At 56.8% G+C, this 16,795-nt stretch overlaps 1 protein-coding gene across 3 annotated transcripts in view; it reads right to left on the reverse strand.

Annotated features, from left to right (window-relative positions):
• TAFA5 (TAFA chemokine like family member 5) overlaps nucleotides 1-16,789 on the reverse strand; it is a 396,065-nt gene extending 379,276 nt beyond the window's left edge. For 2 of the 3 annotated variants that reach the window (XR_010116879.1, XM_063622507.1), the window contains exon 1: nucleotides 16,530-16,729. Coding sequence is in view for 2 of the 3 variants with exons in the window: in XM_063622507.1 (XP_063478577.1) it covers nucleotides 16,530-16,641 (112 nt within the window). In the remaining variant the exon portion in view is untranslated. Of the gene's footprint in view, nucleotides 1-16,529 lie in introns of all 3 variants that reach the window. The other variant, XM_055251651.2, reaches the window with a different exon arrangement.
• Nucleotides 16,790-16,795: the final 6 nt, after the last annotated feature.

The following is a 16,795-nucleotide window of genomic DNA, read 5'->3' on the forward strand; positions in this document are numbered from 1 at the left end:
TCACGCCATTCTCCTGCCTCAGCTTCCCGAGTAGCTGGGACTACAGGCGCCCGCCACCAAGCCCGGCTAATTTTTTGTACTTTTAGTAGAGACGGGGTTTCACCGTGTTAGGCAGGATGGTCTCGATCTCCTGACCTCGTGATCCACCCGCCTCGGCCTCCCAAAGTGCCGGGATTACAGGCGTGAGCCACCGTGCCCAGCCTCTAGTTTCATTCTTTTGCATGCAGACATCCAGTTTTCTGGCATCATTTGTTGAAGAGGGTGTCCTTTCCCCAAATGGATGTTAAAATGCTCCACATCACTAATCACCAGAGAAAGGCAAATCAAAACCACAATGAGATACCAACTCACCCAGTTAGAATAATGATTATCAATAAGACAAAAGGCAAACACCCAAAAAATGCTGGCAAGGATTCAGAGAAAAGGGAAGTCGTATACACTGTTGGTGGGGATGTAAATCAGTACAGCCATTGTGGACAACAGTACGAAGATGTCTCAATAAACTAAAAATAGCAGCTACCCCTCATCTAGCAATCCCACTACTGGGTATTTATCCAAAGGAAAGGAAAGCAGCACATGAAAAGGACAGCCTCAGCCTCATGTTTCCTGCAGGACCACTCACAAGAGCCACGACGCAGAATCAGCCTAAGTGTCCATCAGCAGGCGCCTGGATAGAGAAACGGTGCCACACACACCCTGGAATAGTATTCGGCTGTAAAGAAGGATGAGATCCTGTCATTCGCAGCTGCAGGCATGACTCTGGAGGGCATTGTGTTAAGTGAAACAAGTTAGGCACAGAAAGATAAATACCCCCTGTTCTCGTTCATACATAAGACCTAAAAAATATTGAGCTCATAGAAGTAGTGAGGAGAATTATGGTTATTAGAGGCTGTGGAGGGGAGGAGGAGGATAGGGAGAGGTTGGCTAGTGGAGACCAAGTTACAGCTAAACAGGAGAAATAAGCTGTGGTAACCTATGCACAGTAGGGCGACCGCAGCTAAGAGTAATTTACTGCAGATGTTAAGAAACCTGGAAGAGAGGATTTTGAGCATTCCCGACACAGAGAAATGATCAATGTGGAGGCGATGGGCGTGCTGAGTACTCTGATGTGATCACCACACATTGTTTGTATATATGTGTTGAAATATCACACTGCACCTATAAATATGTACCATTATTACACACCAACTAAAAACAGAAAGAGAAAAATATCAGCTGTGGAGCAAGTGCAGTTAGGTTGTTCCAGGGAACGCTTGGGTTGAGTCCTGGGACCCACGAGGACGTGACAGGCGCCCAGGTGTCCCCTCTCAGGCTGTCTCCAGAGCCCCACACATGGCTCTGGACACCAGCCTGACCGACCGGCCACTCCTCCAACTGCACACCTGACCCTTGAAGACCGTCTCCTTCTCCTCCAACTGCACCCCTGGCCCTTGGTGGCTGTCTCCTTGCTCTGTAAGGCGCAGCCACAGGGTTCTCCCCACGCCACTCGGTGCCCAGTCCCCCCTCTGCTGTGAGCCAGAGAGGATGCCTTCTGCAGGCCCCAAATCACCTGTGGAATGAAATCCAGCAGCGTGCCCCATGCTGACCAGCCCTCCCAGCCCTGCCTGTGTGCCAGGGACGTTGATGAATTTGGTGTCACCCTAGGTCTACGTGGCAGGAGGCCTCCTGCACCATCCTGGTGGGTGGGGACCCCCGCCTGCCACGGCTGGAGGAGGTCACTGCTAAGGAAGGGCCGTGGTCCATTTGCTGTATGCGCTGAGCGCAGTGGCGTCCCGGGCCCTGGGGTCCCTCTTCATTCTCATTGGCACCCAGGAGGGCAGCCTTGGCCATCCTGGCTACACAGGTGAGGACAGGCTGGCAGGGGGCCCTGTTTGAGGGCATAGCTAGGGAATGGTGGCACAGACCCACAAAGCCAGCTCCTATCCTCCAAAGGCCCCGCCTGTCACCCCTGTGGTCTCAGATAGACGATCCACTGCCAGGAAGAGCCCTACACCCTGGACATACTGCGTTTTTGTCACACTAGTCTCGCAGAACATTAGGACCCCAAAGGAAACACACACAAAGCTCCTCCTCAAAGCCGGGCCCTTCAGAAAGGATTCTGGAGGTGCCCATGTTCCCCCATGGAGCACGAGGCTGCAGGAAGGGTTCTGGACCCCACGTTCCTGGCTGGGAAAAGGTTTTCTTCTCTGAGGCTGCATGGATCGTGCTGAAAGAGCAGCCATAGGCCTTCCCTCCATGCAAGGTCAAGTCTGTTTCCGGCAGCAAGGCAAGACATGAAAGGCCATGGAGACCCGGAGTGAGCAAGCATGGCGCTGCAGGAGGAGGGGCCAGGTGAGGCCAGCAGCCCAGGGCCACACGCTGCACCCTGGAGACAGGGAGTGAGACAGGGACAGCCCCGTGGGGTGTGCAGGGAAGGGCGACCTCAGCTGGCCTGGGGTGCACAAATCTGCTCCCAAGAAAGGCTTATCTTCAGGACTGGACATTTGCTAAACAGAATTATCCCAATTTCATGGAAACACATGCACCTAAGATAAAGTGCTAGGAGAACAAACCCCCAGGACGCCACCCTGGGTCATCTCTGAGCCATAAGATAAGGTGGCCTGGCCCACTCTGCCAGCCAAGGGAGTGTCACCTGGATGGCCTCCAGTCCAGCCCGCACCCCTCAAAGCTCGGTGGAGCCAAATCTCACTCTGTTGTCTCTCAGAAGTGCCCACTCCATCACTGGTACCAAAAAAGGAAGAGTGAGCAACTGGGTGTTGAGTTCTGGGGTGGAACCCGGGTTAGGCATGATACAGACAGCAGGGTCCCAGCCTGGCTTATGGAGCCCTCCTGAGCGTGAGTGTGTGGTCCTGGGTGACAATCCTGAGCTCGCTCGGCACCCCACACACTCGGGGTCCCGTGGTGCTGGTGCGTCGTGGGGATGGGCTCCTTCCCAGAGTGTAACAGACAAAAGCCATCTGACGTCTGAGGAGCTGATGGGGGTGCGAGTGTCATCCAACATCACCATGGGGACAATGGCACTTGGGGCTTTTTAGACCTTCTCCCGTGTTCGAAAACACTTTCATTTTCATCTGAGAACCTCAAAATGATGGAAGCAAAAGTAGATCAAAAAATGACCACCTTCAGCAAATGCATGTCTATTTTCATCAGTGAAACACTCATTTTGATTAAAGCATAGTCTTTTTGAAGATTCCGTTTGTACCTGGATGGCAGCCCATGGCTGGAAACAGGAGAAAGTGCCGAGACAGACTGGGAAGCCCTTGGCTACTGGCTTCCGCTGTCCCTGGCACTTTTGGTGATGCGTTTTGCTGTTTCCTTCAGGTGGGGCGCCCCCGTATCTAGGATGTGGGTTCTGAAACCTTCCCAAGTTCACAACTCCACATCTGCTCTGGCAAGGGCTGTCCACAATGTGCTTGGCATAAAGCAAGAGGGACACCAGGCCAAAGGTATCTGTCCTCAGGGGCCCACGAGTCAGTGGCTTCCCATGCACCTGGCACCAGACAGAATTTTCACAACTCACGTGTTCCGCAAATGCACACACCCCACCCATGCTCCCGAGGTCCTTCCCGGGGCAGCAAGAACCCTTCTCTCTGGAAGCCCCTGCCTTCTCCAGCTCGCAGATGTGGCAGAGCCCTGGTAATGGGACAGCCCTCCTCACACAGGCAGCTCAGAGGAGCCACCCGCTGCCTCCCGACACAGCCACAGAACCCCGAAAATGAGCCAACAAGACTCACGGATGACTGCACGGAAGAGCACAGGAAGGTCCCGCGTGGATCTGGGACCCACATCCTTCCGCCTCTGCAGGGCAGGAGCCAAGAAGCATAAATTAGCACCAATGAATGAACATAAGTCCTATATGACCCATTGGTGGTATTTAGCTACATTCTGGGATGTGCTATCAGGGAATGGAATGCTACAGAAGAGAAGCCATTTGAAAGCACAGCAAAAGCATCTTTTCGAAATAGAGGCCACTCTTGGCCAGGCGCGGTGGTGGCTCATGCCTGTAATCTCAGCATTTTGGGAGGCCGAGGCGGGCGGATCACCTGAGGTCAGGAGTTTGAAATCAGCCTGGCCAACATGGCAAAACTCCGTCTCTACTAAAAATACAAAAATTAGCCAGGTGTGGTGGCAGGCGCCTGTAGTCTCAGCTACTCGGGAGGTTGAGGCAGGAGAATCACTGGAACCTGGGAGGCGGAGGCTGCAGTGAGCCGAGATCACACCACTGCACTCCAGGCTGGGAGACAGAGTCGGATTCCTCCTCAAAAAAAAAAAAAAAAATTCCAAAGAGAGGCCACTCCCGAGTCCGAGCAGCAGAGTCCAAAACATGAGAAGTTTTGGAGCCATTAACACCATAACTGCCGCAAAAGCCTAAGACAAAAGCACTCCCGGGAAGGCTCAGCTCCCCCAGAAATGCAACCAAGGCATCGGGCCCCAGGCATGCTATAGAATAAGGTGCCTCAACATGTAATAAAACCAAATACACACAAGATACTGAAATGACAACAAACTAGGTTCTCTCCCAGTCCAATCCCATTGTATGTTAATCTCAGACCATCGGCCTCAACAAAGCTCCAAGCAGATTTGTTTGCAGGTCAACCAGGACAGGGAGACTCCTCAGTCTTCTCATTATCCAATGGATTTTTAAAAAGAAATAAGTAAATTCTGAAATGTTCATTGTCATAAAACTGCTATCTATTTTTCTAAAACATCAGGTGAAAACCGTCACGGTAGAGACAGCGGGTGGGCCACAGGCTGGCAGCAATGACACTGGGAGAACCCACACAGACAGTATTCACTGGCCCCTCCATCTTTAAGTTCAAAACCTGAAGACCAGGCAGGCGGCATGGGGCGGAATGGATGGGGTGCCCTGAAGTGACCACACATCCCATCTCTGCAACTCCTCCATTCTGCCTGTTGTTTCAGAAAACCATTCTGGGGACATCAGTAAGTCTGGGTGCTGGGCTGTGGGTCTGGGTGTTGTGGGGACAGATGCACCCTCAGGAGAGGAGCTGAGAAGAGCGGCCACACTCACCAGCCTGGCTCAGCCCTCACTCCACCACACCCCTGGGGCCTCCAGGGGACAGGAAAGGAGATGCTGGTACGCTCCTGGGCTGTGTCTCAGTGCCAGTTCCCATTACTGCATCCCATCAGATTCCCTGGGGCCCGTGAGGCCTGGGAGGTCAGCAGAACTCAGCCTTCCATGCCCTTCCCACCTGTGTCCTCATCCCTCCTCTACCTCTCCCCAGGCACCCCCGACTACCTCTCCCCAGGCACCCCCGACTACCTCTCCCCGGGCACCCGCGACTGCCCCTTCCCCTGGAGAGATGAGCCAGGACCAGGAAGGCATCCAGGAGGGAAATAGAGGCAGTCACCCAAGTTCATGCCGCCAGCCTTTGCACACCACCCAGGTGCTGGAACCTGTCTCCAGGACAGAATGCCCAGACGCAAGGGTGGGAAAATGCACCAAAACTAAAAGGCTAACGGGCCTTGGGTTTGCTCAGAGCAGGCTGGGGAGTCAGGCCTGGGCACACTGAAGGCCTCGGGGGCTGACCCAAGGTGCCCGGTGCCCAGGAGAGAAGGCCTCACTCCAATTAATCCACGCGTTCAGGCCACAGCTCCTCAAGGATTTGGAGCATAAGCCAGTCTTGTGGCAGCGCGGAGGGAGGGGCTCACCAGGGTGGAGGCAAAGCCACTCACAGCCCGAGAAAGGCAGTGGCTCAGAATGTCTGGTGGCGGGGGAAGGGTGGGGGTGACAAAGAAGGCAGGGCCAGAAGCCCTGGGAAGGCCTAGTTGGCCAGTTTGGAGGTGACAGGGACACAGTGGCTGTGCCCATGGAAGGGGCCTTGGGCAGTCAGTGGGAGACGACCTTGAGGCTGACCTTCAAAGATGTGCCCCTGACAGGACCCCAAGCATGCCTCAGCTCCTCTCATTAGCTCCTTCCACGGCAAACAGCACAGGTACCAAGCACCAGTCCTACCCGAGCAGGGCCAGGCCCATCCCCACCTCCTGAGGCCCCCAGCCCTGGTCTGTGCATCCAAGAGCCGAAGGCGGCGATGGCAGGCTGGGTTCTGGGACACAGTGCGATGTCAGCCAGTCCCCCAGTGCTACTACGAGCTAGATACTGGTGACTCACTTCCCAATTAGCCACGTCGTCACGGGAAGCGCGAGGCAGGCCTGCTAAGTATGCGTGTTTCACAGGGTTTACTCTCCAGCTCAGCCGAGAAGAGGCGGACAGCACAGCCCGCCTGCGGGCCCGGCGCCTTCCACACCCCCTCCCTCCTCAGCAGCATCGGGGCTGCTCTCCCCAAGGAGGCCAGCGCGCACTGTGTGCTCAGGGACACCTGGTCATCCGTCTGTGCAAGCTCACTTTGCACCACGGTGGCCCAAGTGACCCGTCCCCTGTTTGAAAACACACTAGAGGTGTTTGTCGAGCAATGTTTCGACTTCATTGTGTGAACTACAAGCAAAATCCCATCAGTCCCTTAGCCCGTGAAGCTGAAGCCAAAGGCAAACAAGCATCACTTTAAGCTGCTGTTGGTCAGGGACAGGGGAGTGGGGTCAGGGCCCAGGTGAGCCTGCCGTCTGCATTATGGGGACTTGGAGTCTGAGGCTGGGATCGCGGATACAGAACTGTGCAACCCTGCTGCGTCACCTCCCTTTTTATCATCCTAAAATTGAGGGTCTGGAAGACACTGAGAACCATCATTTCAGGCTGGAAAACTGAGGCCCAAAGAGGAAAAGCCTTAACCTCCCCTCATCTTACCAAGCAAAGGGGTCTCCGAGAATTGCTGAATTTGAAGGGAACAGAAGGTGGCTTTGGTTTAAGACACATGGAGTCTGAGGATACGAAGGGAGGTGCGGTTCCAGCTGACCAGATCTGGAGCTGCAGGCGGACTCGCGGGTGTGTGTGTGTGTGTGTGTGTGTGTGTGTGTGTGTGTGTGTTGGGAGTGCTGTCTAACACACTGGAACACACATTTGCACCACATAACAGAAGCACACTCCATGCCCCAGCCCACCACATGCACGAAAAGGGGACCCAGGAGGGTAGTTCCACCTTGCCCTAAAAAGAGGGGAGGAAGACGGCCCTGGAAACAGGAAAATCCTGACTCAGCAACAAAGGTTGGGGGTGGCGGAGGTCGCCCCAGGCAGGAGGCTGCCCACAGGATGAGAGCAGCCTGCCTGGAGGCAGCATCCAGTGTAGAGTGGAGCTGAGTGCTCTACCAGCACAGGCCAGCCGACCCTGGCGCCACCTCCCTGCGGAGGGCCCTAGGGAGCCTGAGCTCAGCCAGGGACCAGAAACCAGGGACCAGGGTCAGGGGAGCCGGCTGGAACAGAAGGGCATGTCGGTGCTAGGCTGGGGGAGGCGCAGAGATGGACGTAAAGCAAACTCTAGGCAACCAAGGGTCCCACCAGCAGAACAGAACTTCCTGGGGAGAAATCCACTTAGGAAATGCGGGCTGTAGACACTACAGAAATCTCCAAAATCACACTTGGGGACCCAGCCACCTCCTGGAAAGGCGAGCGTAATGAAACAAGCAGGAAGATCAGGGGAAAGGCTGATGGGCGCCGCCGTTGGTGCGGGAGTGTTTGATTGCCTCTAAATGGCTTCATCACCATCGGCAGCACGGTTACATGTGAAATGCGGAGAAATTAAGACAGAGAAGAGATTGCAAGCAACTCGTGAACCCTGCGCTGGTTCCAAGCTCTGGAAACAGAAGTGTGTGGAAACGTGCAGAGACACCTCCCTCCCGGCAGACAGCCTTTCCAGCAGTTCTGCCGGTCTGGGAGGGGCTGCACTGAGCCTGCACGAGCTGTCTCTGCAGAGAGAAACAGTCACGGGAGGCAAGGGACCCGCACGGGACGGGGACTTGGGCTGAACTTCCTCAGACCCCCAGCTGGCCCGTCCAGCTGCAGAAGTGGAGAAACCCAGAAACTGTAAGATTGCCACCCTGCTGGTATTGAGTCCACACCAGGAAATACCAGCACAAGTGTGCTTGCTGGGGCCACAGACAAGGTATAGACGCGATACAGCAAGGCTCCCAGTGGGCTGATTATCCCAGGGGACAGGCGGCAAGGTCCAGAGACATCTTTGGTTGTCACAACTGGGAGGAGGGGCCCCTGGCATCAAGTGGGGGGGTGGCCGGGGTGCTCGCAAAGCCCCGCCATGTACAGGCAGACCCCTGCCACAGACCATGGCCCAGCCCTAAATGACCCTAGTGCTGCCCTGAGAAACCCTGAACTGGGAGAAATTGGAACAAGTGCAACTTTAAGGAGAACAAGGACTGGGGAGCTGTCACTGCAGAAGTCCAGAAAAAGAGGCCGAAAGGAGGGTTTGAGTTTTCCACTCTGGCAACGAGAAAAGTCCTACTAAATATACCTACCAATTCTGAGCTCGTCCCAGGTATTCCACATATTATTATTATTATTAATCGAACTGTTAGAACCAAAGATATCTTTGGAATCCAGGAGACTTAGTTTGCAAGAGGACAGCAGCCCTCCAGCCCCTGCCCCTTCAGCCCCGCCCCAGGCTTGCAGCCCCACCCCTAGGCTTGCAGCCCCTCCTACCCTCAGCCCACTCTTCAGCCCCGCCTCCAGGTGGGCCCCACCCCACTCTTCAGCCCCGCCTCCAGGCCTCCAGCCCGGCCCCTCCAGCCCCGCCCCTAGGCTTGCAGCCCCACCCCTAGGCTTGCAGCCACTCCTACCCTCAGCCCACTCTTCAGCCCCGCCTCCAGGCCTCCAGCCCTGCCCCTGCCCTGAGCCCCGCCCCCACGCCTCCAGCCCCGCCCCCAGGCTTCCAGCTACTCCTCTGACCCTCAGCCCCGCCTCCAGACCTCAAGCCCCACCCCCAGGCCTCAAGCCCCGCCCCTGCCATCAGCCCCGCCCCCAGGCCTCTAGCCCCGCCCCCAGGCCTAAACCCAGACTGATAACCCCTGGCCACTGGCCACTCCAGTCTCGTCTTTCAAGCTTCTTGGCTGTGCTGAGGCGGAAATGCCGTCTTTTCTAGAGCTGTTCTACGAGTGCAGAAACAGGGGGAAGGGGCTGGCCGAGAAACCAGCAGCGAGGCTGCGGAGCATCCCTGAAGATGGAAGAACCCTGCCGGGCCCCTTGGGACCGCACGCGCCGGCTTCTCCTCCCTGCTTCCTCCCTCCACCCAGGGCAAGGTCCGCCCAGACGGGAAGGAGGGAGGCGCGGCCTGGAACACCGCAGGCGGGGGCGGAACGGGGCCTCAGTCCCTGGCAGGGCAGATTTCAATGGATGGGCCACTGCTGGGGACCCCCGAGCCTGTGGGGAGTGGAGCTGGCACCGGGAGGAAGCCCAGACCCGGAGTCAGGCGGGCCTGCAGTCCCTGTGCGGGACCCGCCCCAGGGCTCCCCATAAGGAGGGGCCTCCAGTCCAGCCGCTCCTCCCCTGGTGGCTGGGAGGTGAGGGGGCGCCAAGCCTCTTTCTGAAAGGTGAAATGCAAGCACAGCAGCCTGTTACTGTGTTAGTGGTGTTGCTTTCTCTGTATTTTCTTTCCTATATTCATTCAGAGATCCTGAACCAAGCATGAAGATGCTGTGGGCGACAGATTCCTGCATGTGCCTTTAGGTGGCACAGCCTACGCCTTGTTAACCCCCAGGAACCCAGGGCCCCTGATGGCTGGACCACCCCGCCTGCCCTTCACGACTCTCCCTGCGGTGCACCTGCAAACCAGGACCACACAGCGCCCCCAAACAAGCAGGCAGTCCCAGCAGGGGTAGAGCCAGACCCCTCTGTGCCCAGCTCTGGGTGGAGTGGGTGACGTAAGAAGACACTGCCTACCACAAGTGAGCCCTCCTCTGTCCCCCACAGCTGGTCAGGCGTCCCCGACTCCCCTGGCCCCTCTGCCTGCAGGGTTGACATCATTGTATAGACGGGTTTCCATGTCCACGTGACCTTCTGGAGCTTCAGCCCACTGAGAGCTGGGAGGTTCCCTGTGGCTGCCTCACCGTACAGCCCACTGCCCAGCAGGTGCTGTGACCAAAAGTGTCTGCCCAGAGAGCCCACAGTCAGTCCCCTGAGGCCATCAGCCATGCCCCAAGCTCAAAGCCCAAGACAAGGCAGAAAGTGACCCCGACAGCAGCCACCACAACACACACGCACAGCACTGGAGAGGGGATGGGGACGCATGCTCAGGGGACACCTCAGGGAGCAGGGGATCCTCTAAGACATGAGGTGGGCACTTTCTGGCCTAGCTCACCATGCCTTCCTGGGAGTAAGCCGGGCCTTCACAGGTGGTAGGAGCACCACAACACTTATGTCCAACCCGGAGAGGAATGAGCACATGCCAACTTCCTGGGAAGCTTCTAGAAGGCCCTGTAGGCAGGAAGCTGCTCTCAGGATTGGACTCCAGGGCTGGACAGAGGGATGGAGACTCCCACCTGGGCAGGGGGGCTCAGCTTTGGGTGCCCTGAGTGTGGTGAGCCAGGGGAGAGGGTGAGAGCCGGGGAGGAGGGTCGAAGGCAGCCGGGTCCTTCCAAGGGAAGTTATGGTTCAGGGCAGGGGCCTGGAGGTGGAGAAGCCACTGAGGATGACGCTGCTACATTCAGGAGGGAGAGCAGGTGTGAGGTCTCAAGTGACAGCAGCCCAGACAGAGAGAGGACAGGCAAGATGTCTTTGGGACAAGGAATGGACATGACGGCTGGGTGCAGGGCCAGGGGCACGGGTAGCCCAGGGAAGGAAGAACAAGGACCTGGAGGAGGCTCCCCAGATGGAAACCAGATCCAGAGCTAGACCTTGGGCTGCCTCTCACCACCTCTGGGAGGTCCCTGACATTCTGAGGTGGCGGCTGGGTTGGGACACAGAAGGGTAGCGTGAAGAACCCACCAGAACACAGAGGCCTAGCCCAGGCTGCTCCCCCATCATCTTCGGCCTTTGCTTTGTGCCGACTGACTGTCCCCTCCCCTCTGGAATGCCAGCTCCAGGAGAGTGACCATCTCTGCCCCCGGGGCTTGGCGCATGGATAGAGCTCACCCAAGACTAATTAAATGAATACGCTGGAAGCCACGTCTCCAGCTTCACCCGCAAGCCCGCAGCCAGCTCCACCACTCCTGCCTCCTTCGAGCAGTGCTGGAAGGAGACCCGCAGAGCCAGGCCCCTCCAAAGCGGAGGCTCATCCCATGGCAGGTGACACGCCAAGGGACAGGGAGGCCTCTTCCAGGGAGACTCACTGCGGGGCTGCCATCCCACCGGGCCCAGACCCGCCGTCCCGCAGGATGCTGCTGGCATACAAAGCTGGAACTCAGCCTCCCTGGAGCGAGGAGGACCAGGGGATTCCAGAGAGTCCCGCTCGCCTAGTTGGAGATAAAAGTAATTCCACACCCGATTCCTGCCAGCCATTTTAATAAATAAGTAAATGCTACAAAGCCTCAGGGAGCCCTCTACCACATTCGCTGGGGTGAAGGAGAGATGAGAATAGTCGTCCAGATCTGCTGCCAGCTGCCAGGCCTGTTTCTGGAAAGCCCAGCACCGAGGCAGCTTGTGCTGCTGCCGTGAGTCGTAGTGTATTCCAGGGCGGAGAAGTCCAGAAGGGAAGAGTGGGGTGGCTGGAACTGCTGTTCCTGGGCTCCAGGCCCACCAGGGCCTCCACAGAAACCATCCACACTGGGGGCAGATCAGGGGGCCCTTGTCAATGGAGAAGCCCCAGGCAGCATTGAAGAAGAGACACACCAGACGCCATGGGCCCCCTGCACCTGCACCAACAGAGGCCCCTGAGACAGCCCCAGTGACAGTTCTAACAAACAGTCATCAATCTACAGGGCTTTCCATACCCCAGTGCTCACTCCGGCCACCTGATCACATTCTGGTCCTCCTTGTCCATCTCCACCCTGAACGCTGGGGCTGGACCATCACTGACAGTGCTCTGGGTGACAGGTGGCAATCTGTAGAGGTCATTAACTCCAGAGCGCCACATTTTAACGCAAAAATGAGCCCTTCTAAATCGGCGCAGATGCGAGGCTATATAAAGAAATGGGGATTTTAATGTTTTGCTTTTCTTCCCTTTTCTAGTGCCACATTATCATAACATTTTCCCAGAATTACGCCCATAAAAGTCACCTGAAAATGCTTCATGCCACAAAAGTTGATCTACATATTTCATTCCGAGCATGTGGAGTGGCAGATCCTGAGCTCAGAACTCCGGGGCAGAACTCAGCTGGGGAGCCTGGTGTGGAACAGACCCATCAGGTGGAGCCCCCTTCTTGGGTTCGAGTGTCCTCTGGCCTCAGGGAGGTCCAGCAGAGACACCTGTGTGGACAGTGGGAGAGTGTAGACCCCCCTTCTGGCCCTATCTCAGTGAAAGAGCAGGGGTGGAGGGTGGGAGGAGACAGTGGGGCACCGCCAGGATCGCCAGGAGTCAATGCTGCTCTCCAGAGTACTGTCTAGAGCCGCTCGGAAGTCCCTTCCCCCAGGGGTCCCTGCATGGGAAAAATCTGTGAGGGGGCAAACCTGCCTCTTCCTCACTGAGCCTAGGGCATGGATGTCGGCTAAAAGAAATCCGAGAGGCAGATAATTTATATTTATGGAGCTGAAAATTTATATTTATGGAGCTGAAAGAAACAAACAGCCCATCTTCTTGTGCCCCAAATTCATCGAATAAAACCACAGTGAGAATTTTTTCAAAAAAGATGAGAAATAAACTTCTGAACGGCACCACTTCATTAAGCCTCCAGGGTTTTCCATTTTACCTCTTCAAGAACTCCAGAACAAAATTTGAACAGCAGGAAAGTAACATATTCTAATCGCTCCTAAATATGCAATAAATTGTATTTATAAAGGAAATGCAACACCAGAGTGCCTACGCTCAGTTAGGATTCTAATGGATTCAAAACAATTCCAAAGTTGTTTGTAATTCCTTCTCATAGTTATAGCTGAGGACATGAGATTTAACTGGAAGGTATAGCTCAATGTTGACGGGATTTATTTGGCCATTTCCATGTCCAGCACATAGTGAATGTGTCTGTCTTCCTCACTCTCCCTGGTACGCTGAAATATAGTCTGGGTCCTCACCATCCACCTGCTCACGCTGAATAGGGCACATGGAATCGAGGCTAGTGCAGCGTGTCCTTCACCTTTGATTTCAACACTGCACACAAGGACTGAGTCGGTGCTTAGGTGTCATAGGGAGTTGCCCCAGGTCATCATTTGCTTCTCTCCGTTGCTGCTGTTCTATCCTAGATGCCAGGGTGGAAAGATCACATCTTCACCGGCGGGCACAGAACACCCTCAATCAGCTCCAGCTGGGTCAAGAGGTCCCATTCCACATGTAGGCAAGAATCACATCTAGGCAGACAGACTTCTCTACTCCAAATACGCTAAGGGGAAAACAATCTATATCAACCCTTTTTAAGCCACACCCAGAGAGGTTTCCTCAGACCAGAACGGAGAAGAGCTTCAACTTCCCCGTCAAAGCTCATCGGCATGCAAGTCAACTCGTTACCAACCATCCAACAACCCTCATGGGCAGCACCGGCCGTGGAAGAAACCAAGCCTGCTGTCACCGTGATGGTCGCAGACCACCGAGCATGCATTTTAAAGTGAGCCACCCGGGGGCCCCTTCCCCTGTTTGCATCTCCTGGCAATTCTTCCCCAGGAGGAGAAAGTGACAAGGCTGTGTCACTATAGCAACTAGCCTAATTGGTGGACTGCAGGTCTTTCTCCAGCCAGACGGTGGAGCCCATCTCCTTATATATGGATCCCAGCACACGGGAAAGAAAGAAGGCCGGACTCTCACTGGGCCAAGAACAGTAGAATCCCCCCAACAGAAAACCAGGCCAAGAAAGAATCCAGTTTCCTCTTAGCTGTGCCAGGAAGCCAGCACCTTATGTGCTGCAGAGAAACACACAGATTTAATAGGCAGGATAATTGAGCGCTGTATGATACTTATCAGTTTCCCTAATTAATATGATACAAATATATCTGCTTCATAACACAAAGACATTTTGAGTAATAAAAATCCTTACTGATGACAAAAACAATTTACAAACAAGAATACGAACTATTCTTCTTCATCCCAGATCTATTGGAAGAAAGAATGAAAATCATAGGAGCTGTTTAATTTGCATTTAATTTGCTTTATCGGTTCTAAAAAAAGGGGGGGATTTTTTTTTTCTCTAGGACTGCAGTTCCAAGCTATAAATTATTATTATGTCTATTTTGTATTTTAGTGAAATGTTTTAATTTCTCTGAGTACATTTCCGGTGTAATGGGGTGTGTCTCTTATTGTCAATTATTCCATTACATGGAGATGGAAACAGCCATAACAAATGTGCTTCACCCAAGCTTCTGTTATTAATTATTTCTGCTACTCTGGTAAGACCTTCTTACCAATTGTCCTTGTCCTGGTGAAGGGCTGTTTCCAGAACGCTGGGGAGGCCTCCTAAGGAGGAGGGATGAGTGTGGAAACCAGATCTCCCAACCTCAGCGTGTCTAAGCAGCAGGCTCAGATGTCTGTGCTGGGACACCAGGACTCAACTCAGCAGAGCAGGCGACAGTCTCAGGAAGGTGTGAGCCCGTCCGGATGAACAACGTGCTGACACCTTAGGATTCAGGATGCAGCGCAGGGTGGGAGAGGGCTGACGCTGCGTGTATTGAGACAGTGTGTACCGCGCTCCTCGCGGGCTCAGGAAGTGTGGTGTTGAAGCCACAGGGCCCTGGTGTCAAGTACTTAGCAACAATTAGCTGTTGTTCTTTTCCACACCTGCTGAGCTGCTGGGGGTTGAGGGTGAGGTGTTGTCCTGGGTTCTAGCAGCCAACCAGGGATGGGCAGCCTGTAGTGGGCTCAGGGCACTACGGCCCCTCCCCAAACACTGCTGAATGAGCCCCCTCTCCCTCTCCTCTCCTCTCCGGAGATGCCACCAGGAAATGCATTCAAATGCCTCCTCTTCAGCACAGAGTTTACCTGCCATTAACCCTTTCTACATCTCCTAGGAAGCCTTGCTTGGGGGTCCTCTAGGGAATCCCCCCACATACCCCTGCAGGCCCCGTGACGGCCGCGGAAAACTCGGGGGCAGGCACAAATGTCGCTCAAACCCCTAGACCCTGCTCTCTGCAGGCGGCCAGCCAGTGAGTTCCCATGGGCGCCGGCGCACCCACGGTGGCCTCGTCTGCCTGGGCAGCTCGGGTTGAGACCCCCAGGCTTGGCGACCCCTCCCCGCTCGGTGCCACAGCATTTCTAGGGAAATGCATAACCGCGCTGAAGCAAGTAGGAAAATTCCTGCTCTGGTCCCCGGGTTTCCCTCGCGATCCTGGCGAGCTGGGCTGTCCCAGGACTCCGGAGACGGATCCCGCGGCTGCCCGGGTCTCCCTGGGCCACTGTGCTCTCATTTTGGCGACAGCGGAAGGATCAGATCGGACTGGGAGCTTGGAGGCCCGGGGCTCTGGAGGAGATGGTGTCTGTGGAGGGAGGTTCGGTGCTGGCCTTTTTTTTTTTTTTTTTTTTTTTTGTAAAGAATCCATATTTTTCCATCACCTCCCGCGCCCATGGCAATTCTCCATGACAGGTGCTCCCCAGCACCCGTCCTTTTCTCCCGCTGAAGACAAGAAGCCTGGAGACCCCGGAGCCGAAGCCGACCAGCCGGCGCCATCCATCCGGGGCCACAGCCTGTGCCCGGGACGCTGAGCAGCCCCCACTCACCCCACCAGCCGCGAACGTGCCCCGGGATGCTGAGCACCCTCCCCAGCGCCGAGGCTGGAGTCTGCACCCGGGACTCCAGCCACCCCTCATTCCACCCGCCTGGAGCCTGCGCAGGGGCACAGGCCACCCCCCCACCCTTCACCCCAGGCAACCGGGAGCCCGCGGCCGTCACCCCCTACCCCAGCCCCCAGCTCACACCCGGGCGCCCACTGGCGCGCACCACCCCGGCCCGCGCCCGCGCCAGTCCCGCCGGTCACCAGACACGACCCGAGAAACGTCCGCGGCCGCGGCGAGCCCCCTCCGGGCATCCCATCCCTCACTTCGCTTCTCTTTCCAGAAGGCGCCTGACGAGCCCGTTTCCCGGGAAAGCGGAAGCTCCAGCCGCTCCTCCGAGCCCAAGCGGGGCTCCTGCCTGAAGAGCTCCTCTCAGGGCTCGGCCGCCGCTTCCCCCCTTGTCCCGGGCTGAGGCAAGGGGAGGGCGCTCCGCAGACACCCCGGCAGCGCCGCCCGCCCTCCGCGACCTGCAGCTGCCTCCTGAGAGCGCATCTCGGCCGGGAAGCCGCTGGCTGGGCTCCGACCGCCGGGCAGGGACGGGCCGCGCCACCCGGGGCCTGGAGCCCGGGCCCTGCCGGGGAGTCAGAGAAGGGAGGCTCGGGCCGGGGCGTCCGACCCCGAAGTGCTCGAGTGCCTGGAACCCGGGTGGACCCTCTCGCCCGCCCAGCGCAGCGTTGGACCGGCCGGGACTCGGGGGACCATGCGCCCGGCGCTCGTAACTCCGCGCCGACTCCGGGAGGCCCGCGGGGCGCCTGCTGGGGCCGGAGGAGGGGGTCCGGGGCCCAGAGGGCCGTGCCGGGGCCGGGGCCGCGCGGTACTCACTGCAGTAGGCGATGAGCAGGCTGGCCAGGATCATGAACGCCCAGAAAGTTGAGGACATGCTGGGCAGGGCGGTCGCATCTTGCCGGCTGCCGGTCCTAGGCGATGGCGCCATTGAAGCCGCGGCGCCCGCGCGGGGGGCAGCAGCGCGTCTCAGCAGCCGGCCCTGCCCGCGCCCCCGCGCCGGCCTCCACGTGCGGGCCCCGCGCGCGCCATCCTCCGCCGCCGCCGCCGCCGCCGCCGCCGCGCCCGGGCCCCGGCCCACCGCG

This window comes from Symphalangus syndactylus, chromosome 18 (assembly GCF_028878055.3).
Source record: "Symphalangus syndactylus isolate Jambi chromosome 18, NHGRI_mSymSyn1-v2.1_pri, whole genome shotgun sequence".
Lineage (NCBI taxonomy): Eukaryota > Metazoa > Chordata > Mammalia > Primates > Hylobatidae > Symphalangus > Symphalangus syndactylus.